Raw genomic sequence first — 20,776 nt, forward strand, 5'->3', positions numbered from 1 at the left:
GCAGGTGCTGAGAGAGAGGAGTATCCCATTAGTGGTAAGGAAACAAGTTCAGGCCCTGCAGTGATCTAGGAAAGGGCAGACTCGGACAGAATGTAAGGGCACAGAACAGACAGATCAGAATTAACAATAATTCAAAACACTGTAAATGCTCATTAGTGAGGAATCACCCAAGCACAGGATGACACACTTGTCGTGGAGTTCTACACAGCCATGAAAACAGCACCCCCAACATTCTGATAATCTAAGAAAGCTATTGACAGGATGCTAAGCTACCAAAACAAAATATAAAGTTTTATATGGAGCAGTCAATTGCCTACAACATTAACAATGTCTGTTTCCAAATAGTTGCTTTGTGGGAAGTGCAATTTTTTTAATATACTTTCTATTTCTTCCATAATAAACATTCATTGTTGAGTATGTAAAGAGTACTCTCTGTGAACAAGGCATGTGTGCAGGTGCCAGGTGCACAACAGTCCACAAAACAGACATGGATCCTGGCCTCATGAAACTGACAGTTCAGGAAAGTACACACTGTATTAACAGAAGAAATATTCGATTTTAAATTTAAATACAAAAGGGAAGGGAGAGAGGAACTTATTTGTTAGTTTTAACAGATATTTAGCAGATTCTTTATGATTTTCTATATATAAAATCATGTTATCTGTGAACAGAGTTAACGGTACTTCTGGATGTTTCCCAATCTGGATGCTTTTGTTTCATTGTTTGCCCAACTGTTCCAGCTAAAACCCCAGAACAATGGTGCGTGGAAGAGTGAAAGCAGACATCTTTGCTTGTTCCTGATCAAGGGCAAAAGTCTTTCACAATTAAGTATGATGTTACCTGTGGGTTGTTCATAGACGGCACTTTATCAGGTTTTGGAAGGTCTCTTCTATTCCTAGTTTGTTGAGTATTTTTACTGTGGAAGGATATCAGAATCCATCAAATGCTTCTTCTGTGTCTGTTGAGATGGTTATGTGGCTTCTGTCATATATTCTACTGGCACAGTGTATGAAATTAATTTATTTTCAGAAGCTAAGCCAACCTTGCATTGCCGGGATAAATCCTATGTGATCATGATGTAAAATCCTTTTTATATGTTGCCTGGATTTGGTTTGTAAGTAATTCTCTAAGGATTTTTATGCCAACATTCATGGAGATACTGGCCTGTAGTTTTCTTGTGATGTCTTTGTCTGATTTCTGGAATCAGGGTAATATTGGTCTCATACAATGAACTGGGAAATATTCCTTCCTCTTATTTTTGGAAGAGTTTGTCAAGATCAGTATTAATTACTTCTTAAATGTTTGGTAGGATTCACAATGACGCCATCTGGACCAGGGCTTTTCTTACTGAGAAGTTTTTTGGGTTTTTTTTTTTTGTTTGTTTTTCACCAATTCAATCTCTCTGCCGTTCTATTTAGATTTTCTATTTCTCCTTGAGCCAGTTTCAGTAGTTTGTGTCTTTCTAGGAATCTGTCCATGTCACCCACATCATCTAATTTATGAGCATACAACTGTTCACAGTATTCCCTTACAATCCTTTTCATTTCTGCAAAGTCAATGGTTACACACCCTTTTCATTCCTGATTTTTGTCAAGAGTTTCTCTCTTTTCTTTAAGTCACTGTAGCTAAAGTTTTGTCAATTTTGTTGATCTTTTCAAAGCATCAATTTTTGGTTTGTTGATTTTCTCTACTGTTTTTCTATGTTCTTTTTCATTAATATTCATTCTGACCATTCCTTCATTCTGCTTGTTTTAGACTTAGTTTACTCTTCTTCTCCTAGTGTCTTAAGACAAAAGATTTGAGATTTATCTTCATTTTTAATATAAGGTGTTTACTATATGTATGCCTCTAAGTACTGATTTAGCTGCATCCCATAAGTTCTGGTATATTGTATCTTCATTTTCATTTATCTCAAAATGTTTTCTAATTTCCCTTATTATTTCTTATTTGGCTCATTGGTTATTTAGAAGTCTGTTAATCTCCACATATTTGTAAGTTCCTCAATCTCATTTCATTGTGGTCAGAAAACATCCTTTACACGTTTTCAATCCTTTAAAATTTACTGAGGCTTGCTTCTTTTATGGGTGGGCATATGGTCTTTCCTGGAGAATGTAACTTCTGATGTTGCTGGGGAGCATGTTCTATAAATGTCTGCTAAGTCAAGTCAGCGTATAGTGTTGTTCACGCCTTCTCTTTCCTTCCTTCCTTCTACCTTGTTGTTGTATCCATTATTTTAAAAGGGTATTAAAGTCCTCAACTATTACTGTTAAGCAGTGCATAATTATTTAAGGACATTGTATTAGTTTTCTATTGCCACTGTAACAAATCACCACAAGTTTAGTGACTTAAAACAACAACATATGTGTATTACCTTATAGTTCTGAAAGACAGAAGTCTAAAATGGGCACATAAGACAGCATTTCTTCTAGAGACTCCAAGGGAAAATCCTTTTCCTTGTCCTTCCCATCATCTAGAGGCTGCCAGCATTCCCTGGCTTGTGGCCACATCACTCCAATCTCTGTTTCCACCATTACACTGTCTTCTGTCTGACTCTGACTCTTCCTCCACATCCCTCTTTTAAGCATCAATGTGATTGTACTGGGCTCATCCAGATGACCAGGGATACTTTCACCACCTCAAGATCTTTAACTTAGTCATATCTCTAAAGCCACTGTTCAGCCAACCACAAACATTAATTGAAACATGTTGCTGAATCAAATTTGAAACACACTGCAGAAGCAAGTCCTAGTTTATTCCACATCACTGAGCTTACCAGGATCAATACAAACCAAGTCCTTTTTAGCCCTACTCTTGATACATAAACTTGTGCTATTTGCGCATTCTTCTTAATTATCAGCTCCATAAGGCCCTTTCATCTCGGCCCATGCTAATTTAACAGAAAGAGTATGGGCTTGGGAATCACACTGACAAAGTCCAAAGCTTTCCACTGCAGGCTTGCCATGGGACACTGAGCCAGTCACAGCTTCTATGAAAGCCAGTTTCTCACCTATAAAGTGGAATTTATGTCATTCATCTCAGAGGATTGTACTGAGAATTGAGAAAAATATGCTCGGTAAATCTCCGGACACAGTGTCTGACACTCAGCAAGAACTCAACAAAATACCTCATTATTATTAATAATTATGTAACACCAACAAGTTATTTAACATCTCTAAAATCCCTGATGCATAATTTGAAATAATGTCCTGATACAAGAAAATTCCTAAAACCAGGCGGAAGATATATTCAGTACTTCATGAACAACACTGGCTTCCGCTGCCGCCCCAACCCCTGTGGCTGACCGAACGGTTGCTCCCCAGAGACGCCCACATCCTCATCTCCAGAACTGGAGAACGCTAAGCTGCAGGCAAAGGAGAACTGGTGGTTGCAGAGAAAACTAAGGTTCCTAATCAGCTGACCTTAAAATGGGGAGATTATCCTGGACTATCCAGGGGGCCTAATATAATCACAAAGGACCCTTCAGATGGCTGAGGAAGGCAGGAGACGGAGAACACAGAGAAGGCAAAGGCTGTGTGAGAAGGATCTGCCCCCGTGTCGCTGGCCTTGAAGACGGAGGGAGGGGCCAGGAGCTCGGGAGTGCCGGCAGCCCCTAGAAGCTGGAAAAGCTGAGGGACGGGATTCTCCCGAGTCTCCAGAAAGGAACGCAGCACTGCCGACAGCCTGGCTGCAGCCCAGCGAGACCCCGTCCAGGACCTGTGACCTCCAGGACTGTCAGACAGCGAAGCCAATGCGCTGTGACTTGTCACAGCAGACAGACAAAACTAGTGCACTCTCCCTTTCAGCTTTTTAGTTTTATTGTAAGTAGGTCTCAAAGAACATCTGAACCTGAAAATCTGAAAAGGAAAAAGCAAATTGTTTTTGTTTTCTCTACACAGATAGATGCACCTCATCTTAAATTGATATCTCTTAAGAAAATCACTTCGTACTGAGCTATACTGAATGAGCTTAATCCTGCTTGACTCCTCGCCCCTGGCACAAAGAATTTCTAAGATACTAAAGCATAAACTGACTAGTATTAACATTCTGGACCCATGGTGTTAAATAATACAATTAAGATACAACACATAGCGCAGAAGTACCTAACATTACAAGAAGCAGCCGAACCAAGTGCAGTCTCATTATTAGAAGCTGAGCAAGACACGGTGAGTATTTCCCCTGGGCAACCGGCTGGCTTCAAGCACACTGTATGTTAAGTCTGAAGGCAAAATTTATGTTTTAAAACCTATTCTGAATATTGTGATTTTGTTTAATCAGAAGAAATACCATTTTCTTTATGCATATGTGGTAACAGAGGAGGCCAATATTTTCTCTCCAACTAAGGAACCCAATTCAAGGCAATCAGCAAAGTTTACTATTGATATTTGTCAAACAGAAGGCAAAATTATACTGGGAAAAGGGTTTATTTCAAAGGTTAATCAAGTAGGAATTGATAGCTTTGAAATGAAGTGAACTCTGAGACTGTGAACTCTGGACTGACACCTGACTGGTTACCTACCATGGCCCGCAGCAAAGGAAGTGAGAAGCAAGCATCAGAGACACACCCAAACCTCCTGAGGACAGCAAGGGTCCACGTGGCCCCCTCCAAAACCCGTAGCAGAATCACCAGGGGAAGAGCCGAGGCCCCAGGGGACCCCTCGGGACAGCAACCTGGGACGGGGAAACCAGGCGCAGGGCCTCCAGGGAGGTGGAGCAATGCTGCAAAGCTTTCCTCTGAAAGGGGGGCCTTCCCTGGCTCTTCCCTGGAACGCTCCTTTTTCAGCTCACTGCACCAGGCAGCTGCTGCAGTGACAGCCCCACAGCTCTACCCATTTTGGATGAGGCTCCTGCCACCCATTCAGGAGCCCAGACAGGGGTGGCAGGAAGCAGACTCCCTGGTCGTCCGAGCCCTGAATGGAAGGCGCTGGGGACAAAACAGTCTGTGGCCAAAGTTCTTCAACCCTAAAAAGCACACATCCGCTATCTGCAAACTCTGCCTGAATCCCCAGGAACTCTCAGGGCCCGGCAGGCCTCTGCCAGCCTGCAGGACCCACACTCAGGATGGAAACTGGACCGACCACCTGCCGATGCAGCAACACTAACCAAAAACAGTCACAGAGGAGGCAGCAATTTCAGCTCGTATTTGCTGGTGAGAAGTGGAAGCCAAAAAGCACACCCTTCACACTTGCAGTCTACTGGGGAGGCGTGAAACGGCGCAAAGCCAGTCTGGAAGACGTGGTCGCTGAGAAGACATGCTACCAAGAGCCACTAAGCTCCACAGAGACACAGCTGTGACCCTGACTCCCCTACATTTCCTGGGGCTCCTCTAAACTCATCACTTGGGGTTCGAGAAGCCTGCAGAGAACCTGCTTTACTTCAGTATTGCTGGTAGTGACAAATTTTAAGATTTCTACTTGAAAAGAAATACATCACCAAAAAAAAGCTTTTAAGATAAACATTTTTAAGTGTAATTTACACATGCGCTTTATGAAGTCAGTCACCTTAAGTAAGAAAAGGAAACAACAGAGGGTCTCTTCTCCTTTGTCTAAGCCTCCAATGTGGACGTGGCCGCGAGGGTTCCCCCCTCTGCCCCTCCTCCTCTGACTCTGCATACCCACCCTCTCCCTGGGGAGGCTCATCCCCAAGCCCGGCTTCACACACAAGGCAGGGCATTTTTAGTGAACGTGGACATCTAGAAATACCACGGGTATCTCTGAACTCACATAACTCAAAACTTTTCAGCTTGTACTGTTCCGCATCCCGAATGGTCTTTCTGAAATGCACAGCGGCCCACGACACTCTCCTGCACCACATCCTTGCCCTGTGCTCCGGAGCCTTAAATGCACTCATGCTCCTCAGCACATTCCCCTGCCTACCCTTCTGGCCCCATTCCTTAACACATTCCTGCTTTTACCTTACACTCCGGGCACATAAGAAACTGCTTTCACATCCATCATTCATTCAACAAACCCCACGTGCCCACCCTGTGTGTCAGGCTCTACTCTGGGCACTGGAGACCAGGGGGGAACAAGGGCCATGGGGCTCGGAAGCCTGGAGCCCAGTTAGAGACAGTCTCAGTGTAGGTCACTGAAACCAACCGCACAGTAAGTCTGCGAGGTAGGTGATACCACGCCTTTTTAACAAACCCACTGGAGTCTAGAGAGGTGAAGGTGTGCCCAGATCCAACCACTCTCAGATGGCCAAGGGCGATCTCCCAGGCCGGGGTCCCGGACCCAAGGCCCGTGCCCACTCGGCCAGCCACCCCTGTCTGGGAGATGGCGGGTCCCTCCTCTAAGTCAGCAGCCAGAGGCTCAAGTAAAAGGAAACAATGTTCCTTCACCAAAGCACAGGAGATAATGAATTCGCTGCCTGGTCCTCAGGAGAAGAACCTGAGGCCGCCACCCACTCCTTCCGCAAATGTTTGCCGGGATCTACCGTCGTCTCCCAGCACTGGCTCGGCACTGCGGAAGGAATCGAAGGTAATAACCAGATTTCCTGTCCGTGAGGAACTCGGATGGTCTAGAGTGAGATGAGCGCACGATGGCTGCAGAGGAGGGGCTGACCCAGGTGCAGGGAAGAAGCTCAGACGAGGGGACCGGGGAACGGGGTGGCAGGCAGCCCCATGCTCTGCCTGGACCCCCTGCTGCACACCCGCTGCCCTCTGTGCCCTGGCCGCTGCCCAGCGGTGCACCGGACCCTGTGGCTTTATTCCAGCACTTACACCCTGTGACATAAATGCCCTTTAATTTGGCTGCCCTCCCCACTGGGCTGAAAACTCATTAAGCGGGAGTGAAGCACAACCCAGCTCTGTCCCAGCACTTGCCCAGTCCGAGGATGCGCCCCCAACGCCCTCCAGGCTAGCGGGGACTGCTGCGGACAGATAAGCACTCTTCCAGCCTCCCCTAAAGCTCTCCCCTAGAAGAGAAGCCGGGATAGTGGTTTTCTGAAAAGGCCTCAAAGTCTGAAGTCTGATGAGCAGACTTCCTATTCCAGGCCGTAGTGCTGACTCCCAAAGCCTGAAAATGACTTTCTGTTATGCACCCTTTACTGAAAGCATCACAGGCTTCATACTACAAAGACCAGCAGGCCAGGAGCTCACACCCAGTCCTCCAGGTAAACACTTCATGAAGCACACAGCCAGTGTCCCCCGCGCTGGGCTCCGGGCGGAGGAAACAAGGAACGGTGTTCTGCTGGCCTAGACAACACTGGAACAAGAGGCAGCTAACTTTCTGAGCGTCTGTAATACGCCAGACACTTCACATAGATGCTCTCATGGTCACTTGATAGATCTCATAGAGCTTACTACTACCAAACGAAACACATCTATTTACCCATCTAAGGAGTAAAACCCTGATGGGGGAAAAGGGAACTAGAAGAAAGTACAACACAGAACATAAACAACTGACTGTTGACTCATGTGCTGTTTGTGTCTCAGTCCCCTGTTCTCCCAAGTCACTGCAGACCTCTGAACAGGCAGGCAGCTGTGGTTCCCTCTGTGCTCTGAACTGATGGCACCCTAACTAAACGACAACGTGTCACGAAGTGGAGAAACTCCTTTCTCCGTGTGTCTGAGTGACAGTTATTGTGTAATTTCCTCATGACAGTACTTTTCATACTTAAAACAGCAACTAAACAAAAAATGTAAAATTCGTTAACAAGTCAGAATCGTGGAAGGCACCTCGGGACCTGGAAGACCAAAGCTCGGGGAGGGGACGTGCTTGGCCTCCCCATCATCAGCAGGACTCCCCGCAGAGCCACGAACCCCTCTGAGACACAGAACCTTAAAACCATTTATTTGGATTCTAGAGAAAGGGCTTCTGATAAACCAATCAGGTGATCTGCCAACAAACAGAAAAACTGCTCACCAACAGTTTTTGGAATTAAAAAAATGTAAGCAGTAACTAAAAGCCTGATTCACTTTAGAGTCAACACTTAAACCTGATTTAATTTGGACCTCTGCGGTCACACCACTGCCACTCGCTGTGATGTGCACTGGTGACTAACCACACCCTGACCGTAGTCAGCCTGGGTCACCAACAGGTGGTCCTTCCTAATGACATACTTTACCCCGAGAATGAGCCCACTCTCTGATAAAACCCATTTGTCACTGCTGTAATGGTCTTTTTCTGAATAAATTTGAGCAATAAGTTACATAAAGAAAAGCGCAAAGAAATAAATCCATTCTGAGACAATCAAAGGAGCATAATTTTGAGATTTTTCACCCAGCTGACTGGTGCTGGGTTCTGCCTTTCAGAACTGGAGCTGGAGAGCACAGGGAACAAGAGCCACGAGAGCCCAGAGCACAGGCCACGCGCTACCGCCTGTGGGCCGAGGCTCTGCCTTCAGATGCTTTTATTAAGAGAAAAGTAACCATATTACCATGACAAGAAAACCACCGTCAGGAGTTTTACAAAATTATTTTTTCTCAGTACTACTTCACATATTGTGCCTGTCATGCTTTTAAAAGACTCAAATACGGACCTCAAAAAAATTAACAAGTCACAAGAAATCGATATCCAAAAGATCTGTATGAGAGAATCGTGGCCCGTGACACAAACAGCTGACAGTCATCGTTCATCCCTCCGTCCACGCAACCGCCCGGGCCCAGCGCGGGCAGCACGGTAACCGGAGACAAGGCCGGCCCTCCTCCCGAGGCCCAGCACCTGCTCACACGCCGTGTGCAGCTGCTCTTCTGCTGCCACGGCAGAGCTGAGCAGAACGTCCAGCCCGCGGGATATTTATTATTTGGCCTTTTACAGAAAAAGTTTGCTGGCTCTCAGCTTAGAGTCTCACATGAAGACAATGGTGACACGTCTACAGAAACACATCCACCTCCCGCCCTGTGGGGGTAAGGCCCCAGCAGCCTGACACCCCAGCAGCCCAGAGCCTGGTTTTTAAATTTGTCCCAGTCCACACTAAAAGATTCCAGGGCACCTGGGAAGAAACGGCAGGTTCCAGACCTGGGGCAGAGCAAGGATAGCCTGGAATAAGGTCCTACTGGAAAGTAAAAACATACTCAAAAAAATGTATGGAATGACTCTCTCAACAGGACCCAGGAGCCAGGGTAAAGCTGGGACAGCCAAGCATCAACCTACACAGTGGCAGCAAAGGACTACACCAACTGAATTAGGAAGAATCCTGAATTTACACACACAGCTGACGGAGGAGGGAGAGAGGGAGGGAAGAAGGAAAAAGAAGAAAACGAAAATGCTCCCTTTCAGTAGAATGTCAACCAACAAATGGAGCTGGAGCGTCTGAGTTAGAAAACTGCCATTTCACAGCCATCGCAGCAATGATCAATGCAGGTCAAACCATTAACAGATCCTCGAATTCATGAGGAAATTTAATAAGGAGTATTTGCACAGTCTCAGAGCATCTCCCCACAAAAGAATAAGGTGCAAAAGGAAACTGGTAACTTTCCAGTGGAGAAAACTGGCACCACCTTAACCAAGCGACCAAATCCAACACCTTCAGTCGCGACCCTGCGCGCCTGCTGCTCTGATGCACTGAGGACACCACCCCACCTCAGCGCAGCTCCTGCCGGAAGAGGGCCCAGGAGGAATCTGAGTTTAAGGAAATGTTAGACGCCCCAAATTGGGAGACAGTCCACGAAAGCCTGGCCTGTGCAGTATTCAGAAAATGTGTGCCGTGAAAAGGAAGATGGAGGAGTTGTTCCAAATAAAGAGACAGAAGGCTCGACAACTAAATGAAATGTGTGGTCCTGAGCTGGATCCTATGAAGACAAGACGGGGACACTGGCGCTAGCAGCACGTGGATGCGAAAGAACTGAAACAGCAGGTCGCTTCCCAACTGTCATCACTGCTCCCTGTGACCACAGTCATGGAGGAGAGGCCCTTATTCTTGGGAAGTACACGCCAAAGTACTTAGCTGCTTGGGTAAAGGCAGAAAACATACCTTAGTCTCAAATGAGTCTTGAAAATACACAGGCACAGAATGGTAAAGCAAACGTGGAAAAATGCTAGCAACCGGTGAATCCTACTGGGTATACAAGGGTTCTAAGCACTATTCTTTTAATTCTTCTTAAGTTTAAAATTGTTTCCAAATAAAAATTTTTATGTCAGGGGGAAAAACTGGGAGGGGGAGAGGAAAGGGGAAGACAGACAAACAACTACAACACACCACGACAGGTAGGAATGTGAAGGTGTTACGGAAACATGGGAGACTAAGATTAATAATCTGGAAGAGCCAGAAAACATACTTGCCCCTCCTGAGTCTGTTCCCTTGCCTGCAATGCTTCCTGCATCCAGCTAATTCCTCTTCGAAAAAGACTTCTTGAGAAAGCCCACCCTGGTCCTGAGACAAGCAAGATGTGATTCTCTGGGCCCCTAAAACCCGTATGCGTTCTTCTGCCGCAGCACCGAACACACTCTTAAAACTGTTCCCTCTACGTTCGTCTCCCCGGCGTTACACGTTCCCTGACCAACGTGAAGCTGCGGATGACAGCAGCGGCCACTATTTACTGTACGTGCCACATGCCACGCACGACACCAAACAACTCTGCACACGTACTTCCTTAAAACTCCACAAACACTCCACAGGGACTTCATTTATTTATTATCCCCATTTTACAGTCATGGAAACTGAGACTGAGAGGCATTAGCGTATCCAAAGTCACGACACAGAGAAGTGGCAGAGCTCAGATGTGAACTCAAGTTTGTCTGATTTAAAACTGTGTTCGTAACTACTCTTTTTAACCAGATAGTCTGAATCTTATCTCAGGATCACTTTAGTTAGCTGTGGCTTGCACATATGAAGCAAACAAAAGGTATGAGCGATTTTTCTAAGCATTTCACTTCCGTTTGTGTTCCCCGAGGACATTCAGCCTGAAGGCAAGGGTGACGGGGAACCAGTCCTAGAAAGTCACTGGCAGACCCACTGCACTGGTGGGCGACTAAGAGCTGATGTGTGAAAAAATAAGGCAAAAGAAACAGAAACATAAAGGCATAATTATCTCATATTAGATAAAAAATATATTCTATGTGTTAAAATTTTTTAGTAAAATTAATGTAAAATCATTGTCACCTCACCCTAATGCCTTACGAGCAGGTACTCCTGCCACGCGCGGAAAAGGGAAGACGGGCTCAGAGAAGTAAGTGGCTCAGAACAAGCAGTTCAGGTGAGCAGCGCAGACGCTCAGCAGCCACGAGCTGGGGGGGGAGCGAAAGAGCCCTCACCACACAGTGCCTGGAGCTGGTCGCGCCCCTGGGCCCACTCAAGTCAGCACACAAGGGAGGCAAGAGGGAGCAGGAGCTTCCAGGCCGGCCGACAAAGCTCTCTTCACAACGGCTCGCTTCCTTACACAAAGAATCTGACTCACATACTCCAATGCAAATAACTGTCAGGACTGTAATCTTCCCTAACAAAATAAACAGATTACAATGGCCAGCAGCCATAAATCAGACTACCCTAACACTTCCCTTAAAATTTTTTCAATCCAATGCTTTTGAAATATTTTTTTCTTTAGGGCATAGTAAACTCTATAATGTAAGTGAGTTTCATGACCCTGAACAAGCTATATACCTCTCCAGTCTCCATTTCTTTGTCTGCCAAATAAGAACAACAAAACAACTTCACAAAGCGGTCACCAGGATTAAAGGAGGTCGTGTGTGAAGAACCCTGCAGCAATGCCAGGCACCCCTCAGGTGCAAGAACTGCTGGCTACAAAACAGACACAGGTCGCTGACTTTCTGAAAATGCTGGTTAGAGATATGCAAGGTTAGTCTCAGTAGGTGAATAGCAAAAGCAATGCGAACCTGTTGACTGATCCAGACTAACACTGGTCCAGTGAGGAGAGAAGAGGGCGACCTGGCTATGCGGAGCGCCATCTAGTGGGAGAAGAGCACAGCGCAGAGGGTGTGAGCAACTGAGGCAGATGAAGAATAAGGAAAAGTGACGAGGATGCAGATCGTCCCTCCTCCTCATTGTCATTTCTCCGTGGGAGCCTGAACCAACAGTGACCCCAAGTGTAAGATTTGTATCAAAAAGAGAGATCAAAAAGGGTGCTCTCACAGACTCTCGCTCTTTCTCATACCACAGAAGAACATCAATAATGTGCCAGGAACACCTTTTAAAGTCCTTAAAATAGCAGCAGGGGCTGATTGGTGAAAAATTATGGAAATGTAAAAAATTACGGAAATTTACAGCTTACCAATTCAGAGAGAGCTATCCTGTGCTTGTGGAGAGAGGCTGCTGAGTGTCCAGACACGTTTTAAGATGTGCAGTCATAAAACTGTTTATGGAAGCTTCATTTGTTAATGGAAGCTTCAGGTGCTGCATCTCGAATAGCGTCATAAAAGTCAATCAGAGATGCTGCTAATTTTGTACGTGATATTAATGAAAGAGGCTTCCTAAAGAATGAGTTCTCCCTCAGTATTTCCAGGATTAGAAAGCTAAAATCATTTTAATAACACAAAATTACCCTAAGGAGTGAAACTGGATGATTTATGTATTAAGTTATTATTATATACTTTTATGTCTGCAAAGTGATGCCAATACACACACACCTGTCTCAGGCAATTCTGTGAAATGAGCAGGTAACGTCTGTCTAGCACCGATGATGTGTTAGACACTGTACTTACCTCACATCTAAACCTACTACCCCACAAAGGAGGTACAAAGTCTCCAATTTGGAAACTGAAGCTCCAAGAAGTGAGGTGACCAGTACTGGGTGACAGACGAGAAAGCCCGAGCCTCCCACAGTCACGCGGCTCCTTCAGCAGCTCCTCCCGTGTGAAGTAACAGCATCGCCCATGTACACGCGTCGGCCAGACTTCCTGTGCTGCCAGCGGTCACCTCGTTCCCGCCCCGTGTGGTCATGCCACTACCTGCTCCTCTGTACAGTACGCCCTCGGCCCTGCTCCCAGATCATCCGTCCAATACCAGGCAGTTAATTTTAAGAGCTGCATGACAGACATTTTCCCAGGGGAGTCACACGTGCAAAGCCAGTCACAGTGAAAGCTCCCACCTCTGCCCGGTGCTCACAGGTAAACCCGGGTCTGGACTCCTGGGGCGGACAGAGATCTGAACCACTTACTAGCTAACTGACCTGGGGCAAATTATTTGACCTTCCTGTCCTCAGTTTTCTCATCTATAAAATAAGGTAAAATGATTTACTCTTTTAAGACTGTTAGAAGAATTCAATGAAATAATGTACATAAAGCATCTTACCCAGAAAAGGTTCTCGATAAATGGTAACTACTGTCATTAACAACTGCAGTGTTCAAACACATGTTCAAACACACACTCCGCCGCTTCAGAGTCAAAACCATCATCCGAGAGAATATGTTCTTGTATGTTCGTGGCACTTTTTTTTCTTTTATGAGCCTACTTTGAGAAGATGGAGAGTTTGTAAACATACCATAAACTGGCTATAGATTCCTGATATCATTCCCATTGCTTCTGTGATAGACAATTAAAATACTAAGAGGTTCCTTCAAGAGAGGCAAAGCTTTATCAAGAATCTGACTTACCAATTTTCAGTGAAGTTTTCCTATTTTCTCCTTGACTACTGAAATACACATAATTAAAAATCCTTACTTTGAATGCTCGCTGAAGATTGAAAAGTATTGCTGGAGAACACAGGAGAAAAGAGAGATTGCCTTTTTGGTAAAACACACTTTTGGGAACCTCTTTTAAAAATTCATCATCACCAGTGGAACTTCTTAACTGGCTTTTACTATAACGAAACTTTTATTTAAAAACAAACAACAATGTTGGGTTCTGTCCTTTTGTCTTTTTTCTTTAAGTATTCTATCAAAACACTGCAGACAGGATTTAAAAGTTCAGCTTGACTACTTACAGCTGAGCACCAGGACTGAGCAAGTCACTTTACCCTCTGGAGCCTCCGATGCCTCATTTGAAAAAACAAAGGAGGCAGACAGGATAAAACCACCTACCTTGCAAGATCATGTGAGGACTGGAGGTAATGCACAGGAAGCAGCTGGCACAGAGGCCCTCGATTTGGCAGCTTTTATTCCAATCATTATCCCCAGTGCTCAGGAACAGTCTGCTGCTATTTTTTTGGTAAAACACATAAAGCTTTCTATCTGCACTTAGTGGGGATGATGACCACAAGCAAAGGGTCTTGTGATGTGGAAGTTGCTGCTGGCCTCCCACCCCTGATCTCAAGCGCTCCTTGGGCTCCGGGGCTCCGTCTGGCATCTGGGGTTGAAGATTAACTCCTTCAGGTGAGGAGGCTTATTCGGTAAGTGACAAAGGCCTCCCAATTTCTGGTTTAAATCTGTCATAAGAAAGCTCATTCTGAGTTTAGGGAAGGAGAGCTAATTGTACTGGAGTACACTGGCCGGTAAGTTCCTCAAGAAAGAATGAAAGTAAATCACCACCTCAACGCAAAGCAGATCCAACAGCATCTTCCCGTCACCTCGTGAGAAGGATCCGCTGCTCCACCGGGTTACAGAGCCCGGGGAGGTTCTCGGGCTTGATGAGCACTGCATCTCACTCAGAACCTCCTTCGCTTCTGTCCGCAGAGGGCGCCTGTCTGCCTCCCTCCCCCCACTCAGGTGCCCTGAAGAGGTAAGGAGCAAAGCCCTCCACCGACTGCTGAACTCCAGGTACACTAACTCCTCTACTTTTATGAGAATTAAAACACAACACTGAAGCGAAGGCTGGAGCTTGCGAGGGCTACGCACCAAGAATTCTACGAGGTGCTGAAGACAGAGAGGTGTGAGACCAGCCTCGCCTCCCAAGCAGCCCCCTTTCCCAGGGAAGACGAAGAGCGCCGACCAGACAGTTTGGTGAGGACCACACCGTCAGAGAGCAGGCGCCGCGGGCCTCGGGAGACAGGAAGCGGGCGCTCTGCGTCTGGGGGAGGAGTCAGAGGGGAGACCTCCGGCAGAGCCGTGAAGGACAAAGTGTAACATGGGTGCGGTATAACTCATCTTCCAATCCCAGCACAGGCCAGAGAGAAAAGAACAAACTGCACATAAGAGGCCAGAGTTTTAATCCTGCTTCGGTCACTAACAAATTGTACCATCACACAGTCTCACCCTCTATATATCCGAGGCTCAGTGTGATATGGTAAAGAACAGGCTTGGACAAGAATAAACCCAGAACACTCCCTCGGACATTTCAAAGGGTGCCATTCTGGGTCGGCCACTCTAGTGGCTGGAGTCTCGGCTTCTACAACTGAAAAATTAGGCTAACAGCACCAACCTTTCTGAGCGGTTACCAGCAGTGAGATCACAGGCGTGACCGGGCACGGAGAAGTACCTTGAAAATGTTCCTAGACTGATATTAAATCTAAACCACCCAGTCACTAAATATTTCAAAATGATGGTGGAAGGACTTGGAAAGGAGAGGGCTCACTCATTCTGATGCAGAGAGGGCAGGAGGTCCTCGAGAGCAGAGACTGCTTTCCTCTCCACCTCCAGGACCAGCGCACGTGCCATGCGTGGTAGACTCTCAATGCACCTGCTCCTGATGTCCAGACACCACAACATAGTACTTCTCAATCGCTGGATCCCTTTGAGTCATAACACATTACAGAAAACGCAGAAATGCCTTATCTAAAAATGTGAGTCATCACATTCATTTTCTTACAAACACAAAACCTGATAACCCTAAGAAAAACGATTACAAACTACCAACCACGTCTTTCTCTGGATGAAGCAGAGGACTGCACGCTGGGGCACGAAGGCACCACACCTAAACATAATTCTGCAGTTTTCATTCTCACTCTTCTCTCTTACTTTACACGCCTGACAACACTCAAGGAAATAAAAAAAAATTCCAAAAGAGGTTCCCAAAAATGAAACTCTAAGCCATTAAGTTTTGTTGCACAAAGAGAAGCATGTAAGGCAAGATAGTGATCCTTCCTTTACCACATTTACCCCTCACGTATGTCCTGAGTAGCGCTAAGAACCCTATTATTAGAGAAACTGATGCAATACGAAAAATACATGTTTTGAAATACCAACAAAGAAATGTATCTGAACACAAATAGATCACCGTAATCTTGAATCCTCTGCTCCACTTCCTCTTGTAACCAATCACTAAATATAACTTGGCAGTGAACCAGTCACCAATCCATATATTATATCAGATAATTAAAAATACAGGGTTATGTAATCTTATTTAATGGTTACTTGGCTTGGACTGAAAACCATCCAAAGCAATACCAGAGAACTGGATTAAATTATAATGCGTAAGACATTTCTGAAGATGTTTTTCAGTAAGAGTCAGCACATCCCATACTAGCAAGTATAACAGAAAACACGGAATGCTACTTTCATCTCCAATTAACCTCCTTGGCAAGAACTGCAAAGTCAACTCATTCCACAGGCCCTGGTGTGCTGGGGGCAGGGCGGGGGGACAGCAAGACCTGTTTTATTTGGTTCGGTTTTAAGAGCAATTAAACATCATCCATTACTTTGGGTGGAGAAACAAAAGCACTCAATATTTGGGGGGTGAGGGAAAGGAGACCCAACCATCCTGAGAAAATAAAGTCAGGAACTAATGCCACCATGAAACACAAGCCTGGACAAAGTGTAAAAGCCGAACTATGTCAGCACAGACACTGGCGTCTTGATGTGATCCCAGCTGAAATTCTTACTTACAGATTACTAGAAAGCTGATCAACGTTTATAAACACTGAATTTTTAAAGAATGACTACACCTCATTTATAAACTGTTTCATTATCATAATGTGTTGATTACTAAAGTCATATATTGGTCACCAGAGGGCTTTAGCTTACAAATGCCTCTTGATCTGAGCACTAAAATCCTCTAGGATAAATCTACTGTGGATGTTTACTGCTTTAAAGACGACCACTAGACAAGCACAGAGAGCAACTTTTTTAGAAAATCAAGATGAGTCAACAGGACACAAGCATATTAGTTGTATGGATTTCTACAGGGTTTCAAATCAGTGAGTGAAGTGTTTTGGTTCCATCTTTGGGGGAAGGCAGAAGTCATGAGAACAATGGCCTCCTGAGACCAAAGACCCAAGTTCAAATTAACCCTCGGTTACCCAGGAGCTCGCATACGTGTGCTCCTCCGCCCCCACCCTGAAAGATGGAGACATCAACGTCTGCCTCACTAGGGTGCAATCGAGGGGACAGAAATAGACAGCGTGTGCCCAACGAGCCTCGGCAACTTTAAAACACCTTGCAAACTGCGGCACTGTTACCATTTGGAGGTGACAATCACCAGGTCTATCTATCAGGACGCCAGCCCACAATAAATATGGGTGCGCACTGCTGACACCCCAGCACCTTGCAAGTTAGTGCCCAAATACCGATCCCAGCAGCGAGATTCAGAACATCTGAAAAAACAGGTGCCTTCTTGAGAGGCAAACAGTCAAAACTGTAGCTAAAAAAAGTATAAAAGTGCTTTCGTCTAGCCAATCACAAGAGATTATCAGAGTTAAAATCAAAGCTTCCTAATAACCATTCAAATTCAGATTTAAGACATTGTTTTAGAAGATGTAACTTTGGAGTTACATAACAGAGCATAATTAATATTTTAAATGATAGGGCTTTGCACTCTAGATCCCAGCCTATGGTTCAGGGGGAAAACATTCTGGTCGGAAGTCATCTAAATTAACAGTAATGAGAGCTTCTGAGCAGCTCTTCTTTCCTCCTCCACATAACTGTTCACTATAAGAAATGTGCTTCTTACAAGAATTACGTTTTCGATGGAAAAGTAAGGTAATCAAGTTTATAGTACATAAAAAAAAACACTAAATGGCAACACTAAACCCAATACCTCTCAAATAACTGGAAGCCAGTACCACTAGTAAAAACACAGAAACCAAAAGAATTTTTAATGTATGAGCAGAATGAACGTACTACAGCAACATGGCACAGAAAAATAATTCTGACTTGTCAAATAAAAGAACTCACTATGCTTTCTTAATTGAGTACAACCTAACCTGTGATTCAGCTTCTTTATTAAGAAAAATGCACTAGATTCCACAATCCAGAATATTTCCAATGCCAGTGACCTCACACAACGTACAAAGAAATCTCTCTCACAGAGATGACAGCCCAGCAGGCAACAAAAGATATATGTAAATCACAAAGAGCAAGGAGTATAAACCTAACTGTAGGAATGCTCAGAAGAGCACGGCAATAAAACTTAAAATCCCTCTTGCTTTGATGCACGCCCATTACTTTTTCACAAGCCCATTTTATTAAAGAAATAAAAATAAGCCCACAATTAAAATGAAATGGGAAAGCTCTGTGAACTGATCTCTGTTCAACAAATCAAATATCATGCTTAAATTCTTGGGGACTCTCCACCAGCAACCTCAGTTAACAACACACACACCCTACTCTGAAGAACTGGTAGCAAGACGCAAATACCGGGGTCGCTGTTCTAAAATATAGATATCTATATACACACAGAATATGTCTGCCTCATCTTTCACTTTCAACAATAAAAGAGCCAGGGCGAGCATTAAGATCAGCAGACCCAACTTAACTCGGAACCACAGATTGTCAAGGCACAGTGATTCATGCAAAAGGTAACAGATCTGACCAGATAATGTTTCAGCCATCACCCAGAGAGAAAGCAGACCCGCAGCTCCCAGACCCGTCTTTATCTGAAACACGTATTCCAGATACAGGAGGAATAAAGGGCTGCTCCCGGGAAGGCAGGCTTAATTTACCGTCCATCCCAGAAGATTACTCAGGAAGCCGGAGGAGGACTGAGCCAGGGAATGCTGTCCGGGGCAGGCACGCCTCCATCCACCCCTGTATCCTCAGTCTTGTACTTGCCAGGGCGGTTCACACCCTGAGCTGGCGAGAGCAGTGCTCAAATGGCACAGGAGGCAAGGACTCCTTGGCCAGAGTTCTGAACTCCCAGCCAGCCACCAATGAGGGTGACCCACCCAGAGCTCCCCAAAGAGAGGACAGGCAAGCAAAGGAGGGGGCCCTTATGTGGGCCTCTTCTCCCCTAATGACCCCCCGAGGGCCAGCCTGCAAGGCTTGGCGTGAGTTGCCCACCCCCAGGGAGAGCAGACTGCCTTATCAAGGCGGTTGGAGCCTGGACCCGACAGAAAGGGAGGAGTGGGAGGGAAAATTGGGCTCTGCCCACTGGGACCGCTGGTCCTCCTCCTCTAAACTGCCTGAGGTCTGACCCCCAAACCGCCTCCAAGGCCCTCAAACTTCACCAACAATCCAAGCACCTGTTCCCTTCACCTCTTCTGCATTTGATCTTCTCAAGTCCTTCCATTTTCCTCCAGCTCTTTCTTCAGTTCCTTAGACAAACCAAATGCACTAATTCCCCGAGTTCCCCCTACACCACCCTACTCTCCCCTCCAATGAGATCATTCAACCCCCGCCCCAACAAAGCCCCCAGATGTCCGCCGCCCCCCACTCAGTAGTTTCCCTTGGGTATCCTCGAGTCCCCAAAGGTATCCTTCAAGTCTCATCCAAACGCCCCAGCCTTCCTCCTTCCCGAGCCTCCCAAGTGCACACCCATCTCCGCTTTCCCCAGGTGTCCCGTATTCTCCTAGGTCCCCACCCAAATGCCCCCAGATTGCTACCTGGGTCTCCTCCAGTCGCCCCGAGGTCAACTGCGGGCCTGCCCCACAGTTCCGCCTCCCAAGCCCCCGAATTTCTACCCGGTCCCGACGCTCCCCGGGCCCCGAGCCCCCCGGACCGCCACTCCCCGGGCCCCCAACGGCCAGCGGGCGACAGTTAACGGCCGGCGGCGCACGCCCTCACCTTGGTTCACCAGCCGCAGAGCGTGCGTGAAGGAGGGGTCCAGGGAGTCCTTCTCCGCCATCAGCTCCGGCAGGTACTTCTCCTCCATGCTCGCCGGCCGCCCGGGCCCGGGACGCGGACTAGAGGCGGGCGGGCGGGCAGCAGCCGCCCCGCAACCCCCGACCCCGCCCGCGCCCCAGCGGCGCGGAACCCGGGCCAGACGCGGCTGGCCCGGGCGCGGCGGAGCCAAGCCCGGAGGTCGGCCCGGCGGCGGCGGCGGCGGCAGCGGCAGCGGCAGCGCGGGGCAGGAACCCGCCGCGCAGCCCGGGTCCCCGGGGGGTGGCCGCCGACAGCCCCGCGCTGGCGGCCGCTGCCTCCCGGACGCGGCCCCCGCGCTCCCTCCACGGGCCGAGGGGGAGCGGGCGCGGGCCGGCGCGGTCAGGCGGGCCCTCCGGCCGGGCCGGCAGTGCGCTCAGCGAGCCTGAGGCAGTCCCGGGCGAGCCCCGCCAGCCGGCGCCGGCACCCAGCTCAGCCGCGACCCGCACGCCGCGCGCAGCCCCGCGCTCTCTGAGCGGCCGCGCCGAGCGCCCGGCCCCGCCCGCCGCGCCTGCGCGCTGCGCCCCGCGCCTCTCCGGCCGCCCGCCGCGCCGCCTGGTGGGGCCTCTCCGGGCTGAGCGGCGTCCCGGTACCTCCCGCCTGCCTCGCGCTCGCCCGCAGCCTGGGGGCGCGAGGGGAGCCCCGCGACGCTGCTACCGCGTTACCAGACGCAGAGCCCAGAAAACTGAGGCCCAGAGAGGTCAAGCGGCTCGTCCAAGGTCACCCAGCGAGCGATCCCGGGAGGAGGGCTGCGCGCTCGGCCCCCGGGTCGGGTCAGCGGCCGGGCGTGGAGAGAGGACCGAGAGCAGCGCCCGGACTGGCCGCAGCGGGCTCTGGGGAAAGGCAACGGGGCGAGCCACCCTCTTCAAAGCTCTCTGGACTCCCCTAACTTATTTTGTTTTGCTCTCGCTCCTATTTGCTAGGAAATAACGCGGGCGCGCCGTCCTCCTTCCGCGCCTCCCGGCCTCGGAGCGCCATCCGCGGGGACCCTCGGT

The 20,776-nt window shown here is 47.5% G+C and overlaps 1 protein-coding gene across 2 annotated transcripts in view; it reads right to left on the reverse strand.

The window, feature by feature from the left end:
- The window catches only part of KHDRBS3 (KH RNA binding domain containing, signal transduction associated 3), a 147,592-nt gene extending 127,304 nt beyond the window's left edge, over nucleotides 1–20,288 (reverse strand). The window contains exon 1 of one of the 2 annotated variants that reach the window (XM_032467567.1): nucleotides 19,707–20,288. In XM_032467567.1, coding sequence (XP_032323458.1) covers nucleotides 19,707–19,794 — 88 coding nt within the window. In that variant the 5' untranslated portion in view covers nucleotides 19,795–20,288. Of the gene's footprint in view, nucleotides 1–18,646; nucleotides 18,737–19,706 lie in introns of those variants that run through there. The other variant, XM_032467568.1, reaches the window with a different exon arrangement.
- Between the last annotated feature and the right edge of the window lie 488 nt (nucleotides 20,289–20,776).

This window comes from Camelus ferus, chromosome 25, assembly GCF_009834535.1.
Source record: "Camelus ferus isolate YT-003-E chromosome 25, BCGSAC_Cfer_1.0, whole genome shotgun sequence".
Lineage (NCBI taxonomy): Eukaryota > Metazoa > Chordata > Mammalia > Artiodactyla > Camelidae > Camelus > Camelus ferus.